Source organism: Lithobates pipiens, unplaced genomic scaffold (assembly GCF_037356315.1).
Source record: "Lithobates pipiens isolate NorthernLeopardFrog02 unplaced genomic scaffold, aLitPip1_a1.2 Scaffold_13, whole genome shotgun sequence".
NCBI classification, from domain to species: Eukaryota; Metazoa; Chordata; class Amphibia; order Anura; family Ranidae; genus Lithobates; species Lithobates pipiens.
Genome location: NW_027507718.1, coordinates 37,060,301 through 37,083,643, shown reverse-complemented (window position 1 = coordinate 37,083,643; position 23,343 = coordinate 37,060,301). Strand labels below are relative to the sequence as shown.

General features: G+C 42.5%; 1 protein-coding gene across 3 annotated transcripts in view; it reads right to left on the bottom strand.

Moving 5' to 3' along the window:
- The window catches only part of SMARCA2 (SWI/SNF related BAF chromatin remodeling complex subunit ATPase 2), a 355,922-nt gene that overhangs the window by 120,458 nt on the left and 212,121 nt on the right, over positions 1-23,343 (bottom strand). For all 3 annotated transcript variants that reach the window (XM_077475014.1, XM_077475013.1, XM_077475015.1), the window contains exons 17-20: positions 15,138-15,204; positions 13,174-13,284; positions 9,224-9,466; positions 1,150-1,263 (exon numbers count right to left, since the gene is read on the bottom strand). In XM_077475014.1, the coding sequence (XP_077331140.1) occupies positions 1,150-1,263; positions 9,224-9,466; positions 13,174-13,284; positions 15,138-15,204 (535 nt within the window). The remainder of the gene's footprint in view (positions 1-1,149; positions 1,264-9,223; positions 9,467-13,173; positions 13,285-15,137; positions 15,205-23,343) is intronic.

Below are 23,343 nucleotides of genomic sequence, written 5' to 3'. Positions count from 1 at the left end.
TTCTCGGTGTCCACTACTGTGGACCTGTATAGCCCCCTACTGGAAGTAACTTCATAAAGTATTACTGCAAGGGTCCCATGTATACAGGGTCCAGCGCCGAAAAGACACATTACAGGCAATCCCCTCGTGTTCATCCACCTTCATTAAATAGGGGCCTGGGTTCCATCTATCTTAGTGTCCTAGCTGAAGGAATGGATCCAGATCCCTACTGGTTTGAAAAACTAGCAATAATTTGCAGAGAGCTGCACATCAATGACCATCACCTTCAGACACTAGTTAAAAAAAAAAAAAAAAAAAAAAAAAAAATGGAAGTACTTGATATAAGGGTTTATATAGGAAGATTACTTCCTGTCTGTTTGGTTTTGTGTCCATTCAGCTGTAGGTGGTGCATAACCCAGGTAGCCATGATATATAGTATGCTCTGTGACATGTGATGTACGGAAAATAAATACTAGTTGCCTTGCTGCCTCTAGCTTTATTACTGAGATATACTAACCTAGAATGGAACATGCACATCAGGAATGTCAAAGCTCATTTTTGGCATATCCAAGTTTGTGACTTACAGTACGGGAGCCCATGCATCAGCATGACTGCCAGATAACTAGTATTTTCAGAAGGGTATGAAGGGCAACTCAACAATGGCAGCCTCCATACTTCCTCGGTATAGGTTTTCATTATGAGTTTACTTTAGTAGTTTGTGATTATCAGCAAGGGTTAGGTTTCAGAATGTGGTCAGTTTTGAGAGTTACTGTAGATAAAGGGTTAAGTACTGAGGAGGAGGTCAAGATCCCAAGTTGGCCCCTGACTGGTTAAACAAGTTGGTGACAGATAAAAAAAAAAAAAAAAAAAGAAGACTTTTCTGAACTTTTCTTCAATGTGCCAAAAACTACACATGGTGTACCGATCACAAAATGTCATGTGTGATGGTTGAACCCATTATTTTTTGACCATAACTACAGTTTTTTTCCTTCTGGTCAGTTCAGTAACTAGCAGTACCGCAGTACCGTTGTTGCTGCTATGAAATGCACTAGCATATTACATTACATTTGCTTAATAAACACAGTTAAAAAATAGTTAAGTACAAAAAAAAAAAAACCCAAAAAAATACATAAATGGCCTTCCAATTAGTTCGGCACTAGCATCACAAACCTTTTCTGGCAGCTGTGACTCAACTTCTTTCTTCAATCGTCTCAGCAAAAATGGGCGCAACACTTTATGCAGACGGCGGATGATCAATATCGTTTCTTCTTCATTTAAATCCACCTTTAAGAGTATAAAGACTATTTAGTGAATTTTATATGATAGACACAGATAATACACAACACAAATTCTTTTAAAATAATCTATTAAAAGATACATTTGTAAACCTCTTTACACCAGTCTAGCAAGGCAAATATTTTGTCATTAGGTGAGTTTGCCATCTTCCTGCTCTCCTATATTGGGGATATTAGCTGTAGGAATAAAATGCATTCCTATAAATCAGTGACAGCATACCAAGGTCTCTTTTGTTGTCTATTAGCACAAATGTACAATGTGCAAATGGGCAATGTTACAATTTTCTCTCTGGGATTAATTCTTCCATGCTGGTGCTCAGTATAATAGATTAGGAAACAAAACATATGCCCAGGAAGAGATTATAATCCAAAAATGTGTTAAGGTTTGCCAGTTTTTGACGTTTTGCTTATTAAAATACCATCACAACATAATTCCCAGCTACAGAAAAAAAACAAAAACAAAGAAATGCTGGTTTATTTTTGGTTTCTTTTAATTAGACCAACATAGCCACATCGTTCGCACAGAAAACCCATGCTTAAAAGTGTGGTATTTCACATCTTAACGCCTCCCTGACTAAAAGGGCACATAAAGAAACCATGTCTGATCGCCTCTTGACTTAGACTGGCCGACCAGAGTCAAAGCGAGAAACTCCCACAACAAATTGACTGGCAGTTTTCCTTCTTGGCCAGTGTCTAAATAGTGTTAGAGAGAAGTTCATATAAACCAGGCATGTCGGCATTACCTCGGAGGGGACAGGGAGGGAGTGGGACGAGCACCATCAGATTACATACAGGAAAATCTCCTGTTTATGCAGCGGCGTCAAATAAGAAGTCCTGTATCCTGGGCTGTCATTGGACAACTGTTCTGTCCATCATAGGAGGTGGGACTGTATTAAAGAGACCGCCGCGTAAACAGGAAATTCTCCAGTATGTATCTGTTGGCACTCGTTCATTCATGGCAATGGTGAGGCTGCATACGTAGCAAAAGTGAGGCTGCATACGTGGCAATAGTGAGGCTTTGTATTAAGGAGACCACTGAGTAAAACAGGAAATTCTCCTGTATGCAATCTGTTGGCGCTCGTTCCGCCCCCTCCGAGGCTGCAGATGGGCATTGATCAGGCTGCACTGGAGGCAATGGTAAGGCTGCATTCAGGCAATGGTGAGGCTGCAGATGGGGACCGATTAGGCTGCATTGATGGACATTGACCCTCATTTTGCTTCAGTTCTTTATTTAAAAAATTTCCTGAAAGGTCCCTCTCTTTTTTTTATTTTTTTATTTAAAGAATGCCGATTATACAAGTAAACAAGTGAAACGACATGACAGTCATCTGTGACTTACAGTAGTGAATCATGAGAACTCACACAAGTCCATGTACACTGCTAAGATACAACTTCTATAATCCATCCAATCAATCTGTTACAATAAAAAGATGTGATTATAAGATTACAACTATATTTATCCAGAAGTTCCAACAGAATCGTTAGGGCTATCTTCTGGCTGGAAGGGAATATCCAGGTACCCTACACGCCGTGCACATAGATCTGAACTTGACTGTATCAAGTCATCGTCGTCTTATTTAGGCTATGGAACTCGCACCCAGGAAGCTGGGGGCGGTGCCAAGCTGGGGTATCGCATTCGGGAGGGTTTTTGTTTTTATGGGGGAGAAAGATGAGTGACACCCTAGGTGTCTCAAGAGAAAAGAGGGGATAGCTGATAAGAAGGAATAAGGATGTGGAGGTAGGAGGGGAGGAGGTGAAGGTGAAGCTCCGGCGAGACCACCAACCCAGGGCCCCAGTCCCCTAAGGGACTGTCTGGTTATGTGTAGGACTTGTAGTCGTTTGAATATCGAAACAGATCCCAATGTGACCATCGCGCACTATGTTCCTCTTCTCTTTCCCCTATAGCAGCCGTAAGTCTTTCCATACGCTGTATGTCGCCAATCCTGGCAAACCACTGCATCACTGTCGGAGGGGAGCGCTGCTTCCACATACTGGGAATACACGCCCTAGCCGCATTCAGGAGGTGCTTCAGCAGGGATTTGCAATATCGCCTACTGGACATTGGGGTCAAGTTCAATAGTATTGCCGCTGGGTTGTCTTTTAGATCCACATCAGTAAGTTTGGGGATGATTCCTAATACCTGCCTCCAGAAGGGCATCAGCACCGCGCACTCCCAGAAGATGTGGAGAATCGTGCCGCTCTGAGTGCCACATCTCCAACATAGGGGGCTGTTCCCTGGGAATATAGACACTAACACTGAGGGGGTCCTGTACCAGCACGTCAGTACTTTGTAGGAGATTTCTTGGTATTTGCTGCATAAAGAGGACTTATGCGCAAAAAACAGAATTCTATTTTTCTGCTCTTCTGTGAACTTGACATTGAGATCCCTCTCCCATTTCCTCAGGTATGGGGGATCGTCTAGGGACGTGTTGGTCTGCGGGATATTGTATGAGTAGGAAAGGGATTTCCGCACCGGCTCCTCTCCTATACACAGATCCTCAAAGGGTGTGCGTGGTCTGCGAAAGCCCTCAATTTCCGGTAGGGACCTGAGAAAGTGTGAAAGTTGTAAAATCTTCCATCCTCCCAGACCAGATACACCCAAGCTAGGGTACATATCTGATAGGTCGTTCCAGTCTGAAGGACCAGAAAAAGAGGAGGCTCTAACTATGCTCTGCTCTGAAAGGTCCCTCTTAAAGTGAAGGTGTTTGTGTGTTATTCACCGATAAATACAGTATATCTAAATAACATGCCCAAGCTCATCCTTAGTCCTGAGCGGCGCTCTGGGATTCATTGGGGTCACAAAAAAAATATATCCAAATAACACCTCCCAAGCTCATCACTTCACCACACAGCCACAAAGGCAAGAGAATTCTTGTTGGGCAGTGTGGATGAACACATTTAGACCAATTTTAAGTGGTTCGAAGAATGTCAGTCCAAATGTTCGGCCCTCACACATGTTGACTTTATCAAATCTGGCCCTCTTTGAAAAAAGTTTGGACACCCCTGATATAAACAAAACCTTATACATTTTTTGCCACCACAATAAAAAGAAAAGTTCTGTCATTAAAACAGCTCACAAATTCGAAGTAACCCCACATTCAAACAGCATACTTTAACAGATTCATGTAATTCTTATGTTACACTTCTTGCCCCTTCAGGAAGAAACACCCACGACAGTCCATAGGGTCTACATGTATTTCCAATTGCATGTTAAATTATAACCGAAGGCAAAACTTTTTTTGGTTTTGGATAGAGTGCAAGGGGATTAGAACTGTGAGGTTTTATTGCGGACTGTGCCCCTGTTAAGGATTTACCCTCTATTTGTCCTGTTTACCATCATCATGGAAAGTAAAAGCAAATCCCGAATTTTGAGTTGTCCTCAGAAAAGGAATAGAGGGGAAATCATCCATTGAGTACACTAGTTCTGGTGACCTAGGGCTCCTCAAGGAATTCCCTTCATTTTCAGGGATTTTCTCTCACTTCCTGTTTGGCTATGGGACAGACAGTGAAGGGAAATCTCTGCAATGGGACACAGGTGGCGAGAAAAAAAATAAAAAAATAAAATCTGACGGGTGTTATAACCCTTCCTGGTTTTATCCCCAATGAAAAAAAAAAGTTTTGCCTATAGTTTTACTTTAAAAAGATTAAAGATTGAAGTGGACCATGCACTTGTGGATTTACGAACGAATGTTTGTATGAACATTCACTCGCAAATTCTCATTGGTGTATCTGATGCCTGATGAATAAGGTTTGGGGAAAAAAAAAATGTGTTTTCTTTTAGCATTTGATTTGGGAATGAATGCAAAACATCACATTTACTGTTAGATATTAGAGAAATATTTTCCATCCTGCTCTTTCAAATCTTCCCATCACTGCAGTCGGAAAAAAAAGTCACACCACCAGCTTATCCTAAGGAAGAGCCCAGAAGGGTTTCTTGCAGGAAAGCAGTTGACTCAAGACCCTGCAAACCGAGGCAAAGGCCACCAAGGCCACCAAGAAGACAACTCTGCATGCAAGAAGTGAACAGGGAATCGCTTGCAAAGAGTCAAAAGGAAAAGATTTCAAAACAGACAAGACCAAATTAAGGTCCCAGTCCCACATAGACAAAGGGGGCTACACAGGTGTAAGAGTCCGTGTGACACCCTAACACCAGGGATAGGCAACCTGGGGCCCTCCAACTGTTGCAGAACTACAAGTCCCATTATGCCTCTGCTAGTAATTGTAACTGCCAGCCTTGCAATGCCTCATGGGAAATATAGTTCCACAACAGCTGGAGGGCCTACCCCTGCCCTACACAAAGGCGTTAACCAAAGAATAAGAAGCAATAAATCCCTGAAAGCCAAGGCCCAGAGTGGTCCCTTTATGGTACCCAAGCCAGAATACCTACAAAAACCTTTGGGTGAAGAGCCCATTCTACTGGATTCAACTGTTGATGGCTGAGAAAAGCTGCTTGCCAATTTTCAACACCAGGAACATACACGGTGAAGAGCGCCAGAACGTGAAGTTCTGCCGAAAACCAGATCAGGTATGCTTCCTTCTGAACAACGTGGCTTCCTGTCCCTCCCTGCTGGTTGATGCAAGCCACATGCTCTGGCATTGCCCAACTGTACCCCTGACTAGTCAGCTCTAAAGGCAGTCAGTCAGAATAGTGTAGGAGAGCCAGCCGAATCATCTAAAATTCTGGGATGTTGATCAGCAACCTCTGCTCCACTGACAACCACATTCATCTAATCGGGAGGTTTTACAGAATATCTCCCTGGCTTGCAGGCTGGAATTCATAGTCAAGACCTCCCAGTTCATTGGAAGGGAGGATTTGCCTGTATCCAGCATCTGAGTGGATATCCACCATTCCACAGCAGACCTGGTCTTGGGAGTTTGATGTATTGGCAGATGAAGGGACTCCTGGTGTTTGTCTCATGCAGATGCCGGAAGTGGCCCTGATGAAGAAGTGAAGCATTCACCATCTGGGTGGACTCCATCCTGAATATTTGTATTTTCAGACCCTCGAGGTCCAGAACTGGTCCCACATCTAATACAGGTGTGATGACCCCATGGAACAGCAGTCTTTCCAGGACTGCAAAGAAAACCAAACCATTCGGTTTGTTTTGGGAACCATGAACAGGTTTGGAATAGAAGCCATGAGAGCTCTCCACTGCTGGCAGAGGTACAATGACCCCTTGAGACCATGGTTCTGTCCAGGGCCACAAACAAAAACTTTTTTTGTAGATCTGAAGATACTCTTGAGCACATAAAGTGGAGGGGAAAAGCAGCAAAACTCCAGTCTGTAGCCTCTGGACACTAAGATACAGACCCAGTCATCTGAGACTTCCTGAGTCCAGGTGGCTGCGAAAGTCAACATACTTCCGTCCAACTGCATAAGTTGGGGCACTCCTTCACTGTGAGGAGGAATTGCCTTCAGAACCAGATGACTTTGGGGTCGACAGGAACTCTTCTTGGGTTCTGAATGTGTCACTGGTTTCTGACCTATCATCTTCTTAAGTGGTAACATCATTTTCTTTCCCACAGTCACCATCTGGAGGAAAGCAATCAAGGATGGTCCAAAACAGCATTCACCCTCAAAGGGCAACCTCTCAATTTTCCCTTTTGCAGAGAAGTTCTGCTGACCAATACATATGCCATACGATTCTTGTGGACTCATGTGGATAGACATAATGCACACTCCATAAAAAAGTTGCCTTCTAGAGTTTTCCAATGCATCCACGGAGAAACTCAAGGCTCTTAAGAAAATCTTCCAGCCACTGAAATTCAAAAACAGTGAGTTTCAAAGGAAGGGGATTCTAGCAAAAGTAACTTAAGATGTATGTGATTTCTTTTAGTCATACTTACCTAGGTGGATGCAGAAGTGGCAAGATGCTGCATCTGTCCCACTGCACCTCTAACACAGAGAACTAGGCAACCAAAAACAGTGAGCAGAGACTCTCTGCTTTGCCCCCTCCCTAATAATGGAAGGAGGAAAGTAGAGCACCCATCTCTCTCCAAGGCATTGAGATCAAAAAGCTGATCATGCATCACAGATATGCCTCCAGAAAATACATACCTTGACAAAAATGAATTGGAGGACTTTGACCCTTAAAGTAGAAATACCATGGAATTGCCACTGAAGCATGAACCTTGTATGGGGTTCTCCCTGACCGAGAATGTGGGAGCCCACACCATGGGAGTCACTATGCTATGTGCAAGGCTTATAGGGAGAAGGCTTATAGGGAGAATGGCACCAAGCGGTATGTGGTGTGGTGCAGCGAATTTCCATGTTGTGCAAGTCCCGAAGAAGTGATGCATGTAATACTGTGCCAAGGGCCGAATATAAATGGCGCCTTCACATGAGCAGATGCGTGCAAAGATGTTACCGCCCCCTTTTGCTCTTGGTCACTGTAATAAATATATTCCTCCTACAGCAAAAACTGTCTGTAAAAATCCCATACAGGGAAACACTGCCCAGGGGACTGGTACATAGATCCACTATATGCAGAGGCATTTCCATGTCCATAACTGCAGGGCCAGCAAGCCCAGCCTTCACCCATCCTTTCAAATGACAAATTGGACCCTAAGGTCTGGTATGTCTTAAATCAAGACTGGTGCAAATGCCAAAAAATGTCCCCCCTAGGAGTGGGGGTATTCCTTCATTGTGATGAGGGGTTTTGGGTAGGTTTGGTGGACATGGGAGTCCAGGGCATGTGAGGAAAGGAGGTGTTAAGCCATGGTTTGGAAGTTGACACCTAAAGGTACGGAGTATTCATATGAGTAACAGATTTAGGCTTTTGCTTTTGGGGTAAGAGTACTTTCCCCCTCAGTGCCTTCATTGGTGAATTTATATAGGCATTCTCCAAATAAGCTTCTTGTTCTCGGTTAGTCTTATCCAGTTGGTAATAGGCTGCAAGTGTGCAAAAACAAGCCGTGTGCGCTTTCAACCAAAAAAAGTGGGAATGCATCATCTGGGAGGCTTGATGCAGTTATCTCAACTTCCAAAGAAGTCCAGATAGGAGAAAAAAAACAAGTTAAAATTGCTTTTGCCAACAATAGACATAAAATGTCAGGAATTATTTCAATAGTAAACTTCTCCTAAATGCTTTGACTATTATCATAATCCACAGTGCGTAGCACACTATAATGTTTATGTAAAGCCAGGAACTGGTGCCAACATCCAAGGAAACCCTCTCTTACCTTATCCATGATGCTGGGGCTACTAAAAGTCCATATTTCACCAGTCATGGCAGTGAGCATACCCCAGAAGGGTACTGCAGGGTCCCAGAAACTAAAGAAATAAAACGTTGGCCCTGGACCTGTACAGCACCCTGTGGATAACTACATACAGTATGTTGCACTACATACGAAGGTTGAGCGTCTAATTCAAGATCTAATGCCTGTTAAAAAAAATTTAAAAAATACTACTCCAGAGGGAAACAGGTTTGTCATTAAACACTAGCAAATCAATGAAGTTTCACTGAGCGGGAAGGCTTATTAAGAGTATGCTCTAGGGCAGTGATGGCGAACCTTGGCACCCCAGATGTTTTGGAACTACATTTCCCATGATGCTCCACTACACTGCAGAGTGCAAGAGCATCATGGGAAATGTAGTTCCAAAACATCTGGGGTGCCAAGGTTTGCCATCACTGCTCTAGGGGAACGTAGCAAGCCCATGTCCAATCACCTGAAGATAGCCTTAACTAGAACCCATGGTTTATGAAAACAAGTCACATGCCTTGTACTGCAAGATTAAAAAAAAAAAAAAAAAAAAATTGCCTGCATTTATGCTTTGGACCTGTAACATGTTCACCAAAGATAGAGCTCTAACACCAACAAAAGCTTTTGTGCAATGACAAATATTCTACCATAATTAGATCAAAAATTCTATGAAACTTTTTTTTCCCTGTGTTTTGTAAGTTTGTTGAACTGTATCCAATTCCGAGATTTAATTAAAAAGTCATTACCCTCTCTCCAGTCATGGCAAAGGGGGCATTAAACCACTGCTCAAAGGTGCTACAGCTTTTGAAGATGGTAGGCAACAAGAAATTCAGAAGGGCCCAAAGCTCTGGTAATTTGTTCTGCAGTGGGGTGCCTGTTAGCAAGATTCGCCTTGGAGCCACATAATGCGTGTTTAACACCTGGGTTAACTTGCAGTGATGATTTTTCATCCGATGTCCTTCATCGACAATCATGTACTTCCATCGGATCTAAGAGGAAAAAAAAGACATAACTTAAAAGCTGGACAGCAAGGTACTATCCTTGAACAAGTCTACTGCTAAGCACCGTTTGTTCCTAAAATTATTACACAACTCAAATTGTATCTTACCAACATATCATATATCTGATATAGGTCTGTGCTACCATGTACTTGTATTAAAAAGGTATCCTGTTTTCTTTTGATTGCTTCCTTTGTGTGATTAGTTTTCCTCTTTGCATTCTACTTGTGAGCATAACCTGCCTGTACGGTAAGACTTCTGCTGACATGCCTGCCTATACAGCTAATCATCAGGATAATGTGTGTACAGCCGATTCTCTGACTCCTGCTGACACCTCCCTGCAGTCTCCACCTTCGCCTCTAAACTCCTTATGCAGCTGAAAAAAATTCATTTGATCACAAAATGAAGAAAAAAAAAAAAAGTAGTATCTGGAATGAGATTGTGTGTGTGTGTATATTATATATATATATACACATATATACACACACAAATATGTGGTGTATAGCACTCTTGCTGGTAAATGCGATCAGGCCCTCCAACAGGCCACACAAAAAGTAAAAGGCTGGGATTGCTTGAATTTCTTGAAAAATAAAAAAAAAATACAAAAACAAGTGTATATGAAATGAGGCATGGCGCTGATCTGGGGTGCAATAATGCATACTACTGTGTATGCATCTGTGTGTCCCTTTATTATACTCCCAATACAATTAATGAAATAAGCAGCGTTAAAATTAATAAACGTGCTTTAAAGTGTCATGTGCCTAATGCATACACACTGGTGTGTATTGGTGCTGGCAATACACATATGCAAAATGGGTAGATTTGCTGTGATCATATATAATTCATTCATCAATCCAAAAAGTTAAAAATAAAAAGTGGCAAGTGCTCTTCAAAACCATGCCTTAGAGGTCCTTATACAAAAAGATTTCATGTGAAAAAAATATTCTGTGATCATATACGGTCCATTAATTATTCCAAATAGTAAAAATAAAAAAATGATTAATAAAAAAAATAAAGTGACAGGTGCTCTTCAAATCCGTGCTCCATGAACTTATAGGCCCCCTTATAGGTATTGCACGCACCCAAACCACTCACCCCACACGGGGGCATCCCGCTTTCACAGTATCTGCCATGTGCAGCAATCTCCAGATCTGTGTCTGCAGTATCAGCTATGTCTTTCTGTGCTTGTGGTGTTAGGTGTACCTTTCTCCTTTAAATCTCACTCTGCATCACAGACAACCAGTCATTTTTTTTTCTTTCGAGGTTGCAAACCAGCCAGGAGCTGAAATGATTCAGTCACCCTTATCTGAAGGGCGTGGGCAGGATTGATAAATGGATTATATATGATGACAGCAAATCTACCCATTTTGCATATATGTATTGCCATCACCCGTACACACCAGTGTACGCATTAGGTACCTGACACTTTAAACACGTTTAATTACTATTACTTTTTATTTATTGTATTGGGAGTATAATATAGGGACACACAGATTGTTACACAATGGTATGCAATATTGCACCCCAGAACATCGCCACACCGACCTCATTCCATTTACACTTGTTTTGGTATACCTCTTTCCATTTACACTTGCATTTTACATTCCACCTAGGCGGTTGTACCGATAGGGGCAGCAGTTCATTTTTAACTACATTTATTGGCACAAGCACGGGACCATCCATATTTTTTAAATACAACATGACCAACAGTTTCAGGCTTAAAATTGTTCACGCCCTTCTCGAGGTAGGAACACACACACGTGTGTGTGTGTGTGTGTGTGTGTGTTAATATTATATATTTATATATATATACACACACACACACATATACATACATACACACACACACACACACAAGTTTGCCTTGCATTTCTATTTTTACACAGAATGAGTTGTTTTACAAAATAAGGGTTCACATACACTTTGATCCCACTGAATTTCTAAAAAGTTTAAATACATGTGCAGATGAAAAAAGCTTTGAGCATGTGTGTGACCATTGCCAGCTCGTGTGAACAAGCTTTCTGTGTGAAAGTCAAAACTAAATACTATTACAGACATAATTTGTCATACAGATTTTGCATATTTGCTGAATCCCAACCACACAGAAAAATAATAGCGTATATATTTAGTGATTTCATGAGATTCCAAACAAGGCAATTGCTGGATTTTGCAAGAATTCTCCTTTAAATCTACATGTAGGTCACGACCCACATTTTTCAAAAACAAAAGCCTCATTCAAATATATGCATGTGTTAGAGATTGGTGGAGGGTTTTTTTTTTTTTTTTTCTTGTAATTAAGCTGCAAAGCCTGTGATTGAAGTGTGAAACATTTCTAATGTGAATGTGTCACAGAGGCACATCTACCCAAGGGGCAATGTGTTGCATCACATAGAGGCACAACTACCCAAGGGGCAATGTGTTGCATCACATGAACATAAATATCTAGAGACAAATGTACCAACTGAAGTGAGAGAATTAGCTTATTCAAATAATAAATCCATTTTATCTGCAACTTCCATGAAGCATTAGCATAGAATTTATTTGGTCAGCTATCCACTCCACCTTCCCAGGATGCAGTTGCCTTTGCCAGACTTCCTGAGCCTTTGCCAACAACTTCAAATAAAATCATTTTAATGCACCAGTAAATCCTCCTGAACAAGGATTCATGCATTAATAGGATTATAACCCAGAGCAGAGTCTATCCAAAAAATAAAAAGGTGGTACTGGCCAAACTGTACACAGCATCAGAAGAGAGCAATCAAGAGTTGCACAATGATGTTGTCTTTTGCTACCCATTGTGGATCAAGGCAGTACAATGCTCCCCTGATTGCACATTAGAAGAAGCTAAGCTACAAATTACCCATACACGATGTATCACATCTGGCTACGTGAAAGAGAATTGCTGGCTAGAAAAAAAAAAAGTATACTTTGGGATGTTTCAACTTTTTATGGTACAGATTAATTTCTTGGCTTAGAAAAGAACTATGCAGCATTGCAGTCTGCCTTCTACTACTGTGTTTTTATAGTTCTTCTCCCAAAGTTGAAACAAAGGACGTGGTTATTGGTGATGTATTGACCAGGCATAGCATGGTGTGGGAGGTGACATGGTGCTGAGATTTCAGTAACATAGTTATATAACATAATGATAACATATACTCCTCGCATATGCTTCTAGGTCAATGATCCAAGGTTCGTTTTGGATAATAAGTGGACGGCGTATGGTACACTACAGCCATGTTGTCAGAGGACCTTAACTAATGGAAAGGTGTGTTGGCAGGATTGGAATAACCAGCTCTCTGCTCTGCCACTTCAGTGCTCACTTGAGTGCTGGGCTGCAAGGAGGGTGGGAGGGGCTGGCTGGTAGATCACTGAGCGGCTGAGCTAGGTACCGGTCCAGGGTGACTTTACAGTCGGGATCTTTCTCAAGCCTGTACCTGCTGAGTGACGTTGGCTGAAAACGGTTTACAGGAGTGCAGAGCTAACTGCACGTGTTTGAACTACCAAATAAGTATAGCCAAAATAGCTTTGGGCACTTCTACTTTAAGCAAAATATTTTAAGAAAAGATGCCAACTAGCATCAGAGGAGTAACGATTTTCTAGGAATTTTTTTAGATCTACAGCAATCTAACAAAAATGTTTTACAAATATTTTTTGGTTACATAATGGGTTTTGATTAAATGTGGAGAAAAGTAAAGTACTTTAGCAAGGATGTGCTTGTCTTTTATGATGTATTCATAGGTGGTCAAAAGGACATTAAATTTTCCACTTCTAAGCTGTGGCACCAGACCCCGTCTCATAGCTGGCGTTCCCTGAAATAAAACACAAAATATTGAAATTTACAACACCATACATTAGCAGTTGACAGAATAATGAATAATAAAGCAATAGCTTATACTCAACATTTTACAAACATATATTAGCACAATAGTTTCATTTAAATTCCGCTGCACTTTTCTGCTGGTATACAGGTTCTATGCAAAGAGAACACTAGGGTAACAGTTGGCAAAAGCAGGAGTTTTGGGTCTTAAAAACCTGCAGTAATTTCCACAGGAAACACTTTAATAGTAAATTTCAGACCAGCTCTGAAACTGACAGCTAAAATTATACCATTTACATTAAATATACTGCAGTTGTGAAACACTAACATTTTCTAGTAATGCAATTATGCGGTACAGCTGTCCCAACGCCACCCGAAGGCTGAGTTTTGGACTCTCAGAGATGGCAACATCCAATACATCACTGTTTATTTTATATGCGGTCAGTCATTATTCCAGCAACAAGGCAATATACCTCATTTGAAAAACGCCACAACCACCCTTTATCCCACTTATCTCATATCTTTCATTGCCGTTTTCAGCCATCAGTAAGGAAAATAATAAAAAGACTAATGCCCCGTACGACCGTTTTCGGTTAATAATCGCAAGTAGAAATTAAAAAGCTAAATAAAGTCACGAAAATTCTCGTACAATAGAAAAAAAATAAAAGAAAAAACTAATGCGATGCCATGTGTTATAATGTATTTGTATTGTAAATGAAAACCGTACGATCTGGAATCCTACGAGAAAAATTTCCGTGCACGCCCAATCGAATAATATTGGATGAACGGTCGTGATTGGCTGTCGAAAGTAGTGTACACACAATCCGAAAAACGAATGATCCTTCCTTGGACGACCGAAAATCGTGCGAAAACGGATCATGTGTTCGGGCCATAAGGCCAGCCATAGACGGTTAGAATCTCAGCCAGTTCAGTAGGAACGTGCCAAAATTCGAACCATGTAAGGACAGGCTGAATGTACCCAAGTTGATTGACAACCAGCCACTAGCAATAATTACTGCGTTCTCCCGGCAAGGACGCTCTCCGATCTGGGAGAATACAATGACTCGGCGGGAGGGGTTCCCCTGTCAACACTGCCCATGGTTGCAGGAAAGAAATCTGCTCCATGTATGGCATGCATAGAACAATGCCCATGTATTTTGTGGATACACCTATACAGATATGATCTGATCATTTAATTTGAAGTCTACAAATAAGGTAATTAGGAACTCCTTAAGTCTCAATTTGATTTTAATTTCAGTGTTGCAGTTGGGCTTAAAAGCAGCTTTTTTCATTCAGAAACATAAAAGAACTACATTTTTTTAAATAAATTGCGTTTGCAGGCCAAAAGACTCCTGTCCATGCAGGGTGGATATACAGTAAACACACTATAATACTTTTTAGTGCATTTGTATTTTACATAAAATGAGAGAAAATCTAGAAATGACAAAAAAGCTTCTAATCAGGCAAAAAAGGTGGGAATCACAGCAGATAGCTATAACCATCATCACTAAAGCCGAGTGGGACAAGTGAGAGATGTGCGACATTTCTGAGAAGCAGGTGGGCATTCTCGAGCATAGATCCAATCAAGCAAACACGCAAAATGACACGCAGCAGATATAATATTGCACTCATCAAAGTATATTGGATATGATGATGAACAATTTTATGCAGCTTCTTTCCATCTGAAAGTAATTAGTCTTTATTGCAGCACTCTCTTTAGAATGATTAGCTTAAGTTGCAGTTATTGTGGTAATGTTCTGCTGCATCTTAAGTGAAGAAAATCCGAAGGAAGGAGATACACAGACAAGATTTCTAATCTTTGATGTCTAAGCAAATATTTGATACCTTGTATGCGATTTTCACCACAGAAGGAGCCCATTTATCAAACTCATATTGCCAGTTGGATAACGTCCTATGGAAAAACGACAGACAAAAAATGAAGACTACAACTTTCTATAAGGCTCTATTTAAACTAACATTGTGAACTGCATCCTGAAACATCATATGACAATCCTGAGGATATGTGACATTGCATGGAAATGCATCCTAGCTGCTCCAGTTCTTTTCTGCGATATGCAGAGTTCCACAGAAAAGAAAGTAGTAGCTTTCTAGAAGTTCCTAAGTGGTTAACCAGAGACTAAAGGAGATAAAATAAAAGAAGGGGTGATGAGGGGCCATGTAAAAATACCATTACTCTCTGCTTCCACACCATTAGGCCTGGTTAGCACCCTCAGCGAGTCTACAGGAAAGCAAATGACCAGCAGAGGGAGATAGGTTACGTAGCAAACCTGACTTTCTTCGTTCTCTAGTACACCCAGTAACACGCAGGCTCTACACATTCGATACTCCTAAACATTTTTTTTTTTGCAAATCAGGCATTACTTCCAATCTATGTTCCCAACCCTGACCTTGAAGAAACGTACCCTTTTGAATACCTTTGCGCTCAAGGCCCACACCAACTACTTCTGGTGTCCTCTACATTCCGCATCCTCCATGAGTCTACCCCCTCTCTGAAGTCACCTACCTATACACGCGTAGATGGGCACAACTGCTATGTAGATCTATAAACTCTCAGATGTGGGATAGGACCTGGTCCTCCACATTTAAGTTCTCCAAATGTGTAGTGCAGAGGGAGACTTCATTAAAATTCTCATGCTCATGTACAAGACCCCTGAGGTCATTCATAAATACGATCCCTCGAACTCAGTGCTATGCTGGCGCTTTGGACTCAATATGTGCTCGTTGTTCCATATCTTTTGGCAAAGCTCTCCGATAAAACCCTTTTGGCATGAGGTGATGCGATTAATTAAAAAATTGGAGGATATGCCCCTTACACGTGACCCAGTACACCATTTATTAGGTCTCCCCTTTACTGGTATTGCTAAACATGTTAAATGCTCGATTTCCTACATTCTTCTAGCTGCTAAGAGAATTACTCCACTGTGTTGGTTATCCAATATACCTCCTCCATGGTCCAGATTCCTCCAACTCATAGCTGATATTCGAAGAATGGAACATCTCACGGCTACTGTACATGATAATATCCCACAATTTAATAAAATATGGGAACCATGGGATCAATCGGAAATTTGGGACACCTCTTCCAGATTCTAGGTCTTAAGGTATGCAATTATCTCCAAGCCGCTCTATGGGCCCTGTTATGGCTCATGCTATATGGTGTCCCTTAAGAGCTCCCTGATTTTACACCTTTAATACTTTGGCAATTTGTATGTATGACCTCTGTAATGCAATATGATTTGTTTATATGTTGACTACACGTCTATATAACCTACAGTTAACTTCAGTATTTTGTTAATTTGGACAGCTCATCTCTCATTAACTTTCCCTTTTGCAAAAACTAATAAAAAATACAATTATAAAAAAACAAAAACAAACAAAAAAAAACCTGTATCCCCTATAGGAAAATGCGCTATTTGCTGCAACTGCAGCTGGAGTTTGGCTTAAATTTGTTAGTGTATTTAAATCTGCAAGTACATCTAACACTCCCCTTTTTTCCTTCTTTCTGCTATAAAAACACACCCCAAAAAAAAAAAAGTCTTCATCAATTTAGGCCAGTATGTATCCTGCTACTTTTTTGGGGGGGAAAAAATCCTAAAAAGCGTATATAGATTGGGTTGCACAATTGAGTCTACAAACTAAGAATATTTTTATTTATTACTAGTAATGGCGGTGATCAGCGATTTTTAGTGGGACTGCGACATTGCATCAGACAAAATCGGGCACCCAACACTTTTTTGGGGACCAGTGGCATTATTACAGTGATCAGTGCTAAAAAAAAAAATGCACCGTTACTGTACTAATTAATTACACTAGCAAAGAAGGGGTTAACATCAGGGGGTGATCAAAGGGCTAACTGTGTCCCCTAAGGGGTGTTTTCTTACTGTGTGGGGGTAGTTCTGACTGGGAGAAGACAGATGTGTGTTCCTGCTAAGCAGGAACACGAGATGTCTATTTTCTCCCCTGTCAGAATGGCAATCTGCCTTGTTTACAAAGGCAAATCACCATTTTGCCCCTCTCGGGAACAATGTGGGTGGCCAGTGGACATCAGATCTGCCGGACTCACTGATTGGCTTCCCCTCTAACCAATCACCCAGTGGCTATTGCACGAAATGATGTACAGGTACGCGATTGTGCGCAATAGAGCCAACCTTCCACAGTACATGTATGTTAGGTGCTTGGTAGATGGGTAAAGAAGCTCCAGGAAGAACTGCTTAAACTATGCGTGTGACAGAGATCTCTAAGGCCCCTTTCACACTGCCATGACTACAAAGTCATGCAATGTTGCCGCAATTGCAGGGAATGCTTGTGTAAACTTGAGGTCTATGGCTCTCAACCCACATCAAAGTCTGACCAAAGTAGTACATTGACTACTTTAAAGTGGGTGTGATTTGAAGTTGCACAGATTTGAATGGTTATCATTGGGAATCAAGGGGTACGACTTGTAATGCGACTCTGATGTCCAAAGTCACAGGAAAAGTCGCACATGTGTAAAAAGGGGGCCCAAATCATAAGACTGGCTTACAAAGTTACAGATCATTTGGAAGTTGAACAGCCAACATGTCTGGATGCCAATTGTCTACTTTGAAATCAGCATTAGGCACCATTCACACCTGATTGTGGGCGGAATTGCAGCGATTCCACTGGTGACTTTGAATCGCTGTGAGGAGAGTTTGCAATGCCATTACTTCTTAATGGCACCCATATTGTGCCACGATTGTCATGCGGTAAATCACACTGCTTTGCTTGTTGATCAAAAAGGAACATGATCTTGTGTGCGTCAATTGCAGAAAAAATCACGGCATGATTAGGGTGCCATGGGAAGTAATGGCATCGTAAACGTGCCCTGCGTTTTGAAATAATGGGTGGGTGCGATCAGGTGTGAATGGAGCCTTAAAGTAATTGTGAATGTCACCGTCACATTTTTACATGCTCACTTTCCCATTTTCTGTAATTGTGTTAAAACTTAAAAGACAAAACTTTTTTCCCTCCCATTTTTGGATAGTATACAGGAGGGTTTTAACCCCTGTCAATTTTTATTGGTCACCTACGTCCCATTGGAAAGATGTCCCTTTACTTTGTCTCCTCGCCAAAACAGAGAAAAAATTCCTCCAAAATGAGAGACGCCTTGGTTGTCACCTAGTGTCCACATTTGAAGATCTGCCCTCTATTATTTTTCTGAGGGCAACTCATAATTTAGGATTTTCTTTTACTTTCAGTGATAATGGTATACAGGACAAATAGAGAGGGTGAATCTCCCTAATGGGACCACAGACAAAAGCCTGACATGTTTTGGAATTCCTCTCCAACCTATGAAAATGAACAAAAGAAAAAAATGGCCTTTAGTTATACTTTAAATATACAGTATCTCACAAAAGGGAGTACACCCCTCACATTTTTGTAAATATTTTATTATACCTTTTCATGCAACAACACTGAAGAGTAGTGAGTGTACAGCTTGTATAACAGTGTCAAATTTGCTGTCTCCACAAAATAACTCAACACACAGCCATTATTACATGTCTAAACTGCTGGCAACAAAAGTGAGTACACCCCTAAGTGAAAATGTCCAAACTGGGCCCAATTAGCCATTTTCCCTCCCTGGTGTCATGTGACTCATTAGTGTTACAAGGTCTTGTGTGAATGGGGAGCGGGTGTGTTAAATTTGGTGTTATCGCTCTCTCTCATACTGGTCACGGGAAGTTCACCATGGCCCCTCTGAAGATCTGAAAAAAAGAATTGTTGCTCTACATAAAGACAGACTAGGCTATAAGAAAATTGCCAAGACCTGAAAACTGAGCTGCAGCACAGTGGATTTAACAGGACACGTTCCACTCAGAACAGACCTTACCATGGTTGACCAAAGAAGTTGAGTGAACGTGCTCCGCGTTATAGCCAGAGGTTGTCTTTGGGAAATAGACGTATGAGTGCTGATAGCAATGCTGCAGAAGTTGAAGGGGTTGGGGGTCAGCATGTCAGTGCTCAGACCATACACCGCACACTGCATCAAATTGGTCTGCATGGCTGTCATCCCAGAAGGAATCCTCTTCTAAAGATGATGCATAATAAAAGCCCAAAAACAGTTTGCTGAAGACAAGCAGACTAAGGACATGGATTACTGGAACCATATCCTGTGGTCTGATGAGACCAAGATAAACGTATTTGGTTCAGATGGTGTCAAACGTGCGTGGCGGCAACAAGGTGAGGAGTACAAAGCGTGCCTTGCCTACAGTCAAGCATGGTGGTGGGAGTGTCATGGTCTGGGACTGCATGAGTGCTGCCAGCATTGGGGAGCTACAGTTCATTGAGGGAACCATGAATGTACTGTGACATACTGAAGCAGATTCCAACATTCCAACATGATAATGACCCTAAACACACCTTCAAGATGACCACTGCCTTGCTAAAGAATCTGAGGGTAAAGGTGATGGACTGGTCAAGCATGTCTCCAGACCTAAACCCTTTTGAGCATCTGTGGAGTATCCTCAAACAGAAGGTGGAGGAGCGCAAGGTCTGTAACATCCACCGGCACCGTTATGTCATCATGCAGAAGTGGAAGAGGACTCCAGTGGGAACCCGTGAAGCTCTGGTAAAGTCCATGCCTAAGAAGGTTAAGACAGTACTGGAAAATAATGGTGGCCACACAAAATATTGACACTTTGGACATTTTCACTTAGGGGTGTACTCACTTTTGTTTCCAGCCATTTAGACATTAATGGCTGTGTGTTGAGTTATTTTGAGGGGACAGCAAATTAACACAGTTATACAAGCTGTACACTCCCTACTTTACATTGTAGCAACGTGTCATTTCTTCAGTGCTGTCACATTAAAAAAATATATAATAAAATAATTACAAAAAATGGAATTACGTACCGGTAATGTCCTTTTCCAGGAGTCTTTCAGGACAGCCACCTTAGAGAGACACCGGCTCCTCCCCTCTGAGGAAACACCGCCTTCATTTTCATGATTTAAGCCTCCTCCTCCCTTCGTTCCTCAGTTCTTCCAGAGTACCTCCGGCCAAACTGGGGAGACACAAGAACACGTCAAACAAATAAACTTTTTAAGTCTTACCTGACGGCCTCATGTAATGAGTTCCCGATGATCTGCAAACAATTTGGGTGGGAACCGGTGCTGTCCTGAAAGACTCCTGGAAAAGGACATTACCGGTACGTAATTCCATTTTTCCCCAATCGTCTTTCAGGACAGCCACCTTAGAGAGGATAAGCGAGTACATTACCTTAGGGTGGGACCACTGCCTGCAGTACTATACGGCCAAAGGCTTGTTCTTTGGCTGAACAGAAGATCCAGTCTATAATGTTTCACAACCGTAGAAACACTGGACTACGTTGCAGCACTACAGATCTGTGCAGGAGATGCCCCAGCCCACTCTGCCTGAGAAGTTGCCACTGCCCCGGCTGAGTGTGCTCTAACCCCAACTGGAGGACCTAACCTCCCTGTCACGTACGCCTGTCCAATGGCTAACTTAACCATCTAGCTATCGTACGTTTAGAGGCTTTGGAACCCTTCCTAGCCCCAGAAAACAACACAAAAAGTGAATCAGATTTCTTGAACTGACCTTGTGCAATCCAAATAATGAAGAACACATCTTTTAGCATCTTAATCTGTGAAACATGTGTTCCTGTTCTCCTACTGGATTCGAACAGAAAGTAGGTAGCACAATCTCCTGTATTCTTATGGAAACTAGAGGCTACCTTAGGTAAAAAAAAAAAGGTGCCCTAATAGAAAGGGCTTCGAGTCACTTACTCTCCCTGCTGTAGTGATTGCCACCAAAAATACAGTTTTGAGAGTGATCAATCTTAACGAGCAAGGTTCTAACGGCTCAAAAGGTTCCCTTGTGAGAACCTGTAAAACTAAAGCAAGATCCCGACTGGGAAGGGGGCGACCAAAGGCTTGGTCTTCACCTACTTAAGGCTCTGAAGAACCTTACTATCCCAAGGTCTGACATTAGAAGTCTATTCAGAAACACGCTTGAAACGGATACCTGACTCTCCAATGTTTCGGGGCTAACCTTTTATCTGCCCCTGACTGCCGGACCTCTAGAACGGCCCCCGAGCTGTGCTCCTTGAAGGAGTTCTCTGAGCACCAGCTATTGAACCGCCTCTATACCCTCAAAAAAATGGTCTGAGCTTCCATTTACCTGCCATTCAAAGAGTGGCTACTAACAGTCTGAGACCCCTTTGCCATTCGGAACTTCCTCAGTAGCCAAGCTGCAAGGTTCCACCTGGGGGCAGCAGATTGGACACTGGGAAAAAACCCAGGGGAGTTCCACCGACAGGCCTTTAAGAATGGAGACCCACGGCCTCCTGGGCCAATGAGGTGCGATTAGAAAGAGTCACCAGAACTTCCTCAACTCTGCAGGAATCAAGACGGGAATCAGGACGGGAAGGGGGAAAGCATAGCACCTAGAGAAATCCTAAGTCTGTGCTTAGTGCGTCTGCTTCCGACATCCCATCTCCCCTGCTCATAGAACAGGAGATGGCTTCTTTCGCGTTTTCCCTTGGGGCAAAAGAAGTCTATCGAGGGCATCCCCCTCCCCCGGGTGATCATTTCGAAAACGTCCTGTTTGAGAACCTGGTTGCTCTCTCCCCGCGTTCTCCTGCTGAGGCATCTAATACCTGAATTTGCTCTCCTTTCCACCGGATCACTGGAAGGACAGGAATTTAACATTTGGCCCATCTGAGGGTGGCTTTTCGCTAAGGCCCTTAAGGCTCTGCTCCAGAAGCCCCCGTTTTATTGACGTAAGCCACTGCCAAGGGATTGTCTCCATGACTGCTACCTAATGTCCCCAGAGCACTCTCTACGGGGTCCTGAGAACCAGATCTACTGCTCTCAACTCCCTCCAATTTTGAGGGTCTCTTTGACTCCCTCCTTCTTGGATATTGGCCAAATCCACTCTAGGCCTTGTGACAAACATGCTCCCCTATCCCACCAAAGGGACTTTAAAATACAGGCTATGTAGTATTATCTCAATGCTCTAAGTCGGTTACTCACTGCTACCTTGCCAGCACAGGACTGTCAGCTGTGACCTTTGCCATTCGGTGATCAGTCATGAGCTACCGTGCTAAAGCTAGCAACAGAGACCCTCGTGATTTGACACAGGGTGGACTAGAACTCAGACATACGCAATCCAACCGCAGACTGCGCCTTTGGGAGACGGCGCGCATTGTCACACGCCACCGCTCCTGGCTTCTTTACCTGAGTTAGAACCGAAAACAAAGAGTCCTAAGGCCCTCTACTGTGGCCCCAAACCTTCAAGATGAATAGCTTGCAGACGACAGTAACGTAACCCCGTCCACTGAACAGCTAGGAGCGTGGATGTCAGTAAGCTCAACCTGACCCTCTTTACTCAGGAAGGTGACCCCCTTGGGAAGAAGTTTAAGATGAGTTTCCGTAGGTTCAGAGGCCAACCCAGGCTCCCTAATAGGTCCCTTGTAAGCTGTGGATCCCCGTTCAACTGCGCCAGAGAAGGGACAAACAGGAGAAGATCGTTAAGATACACGATCACAGAGACTACCCTGAGACGCAGGAAGGACAGGACCTCTACCATCGCAGGAAGGTGACCCCCTTTGGTGAAGATACTAGGGAGAAGGGGATAGCCCAAAGGGGAGTGCTTTAAACTGAAGGTGTAGCACCCCTACAGAGGTTATCCCTGCCAGCATGAGGAAACGCTGGTGGCTTTCTGCGTTGGAAATATGCAGGTATGCATCCTTTACTATCGATGCCCTGAAACAGTTTTGGTGGAAGAGGTGCCCTCACCCCGTGACTAAAACCAACCAAAAACTTCTGTAGGTGACCAAGACACCCAGACGATTCAGGCTCAGGATGAGCCTGAACTTTTCCACAGGCTTGCGAACCCCAAATGAGAGAATAGAAGCCTTGCCTATTTAATCTGCTGGGACCTTTATTACCACTTCCTATTCCTCTAACTCCTGCAGAGGAAAGAAAGGCACCTTTTGTCAGCTCAGTGACAAGGAGTCTCAAAGGGGGAAGCTCTGAAAACTCCACACGGTAA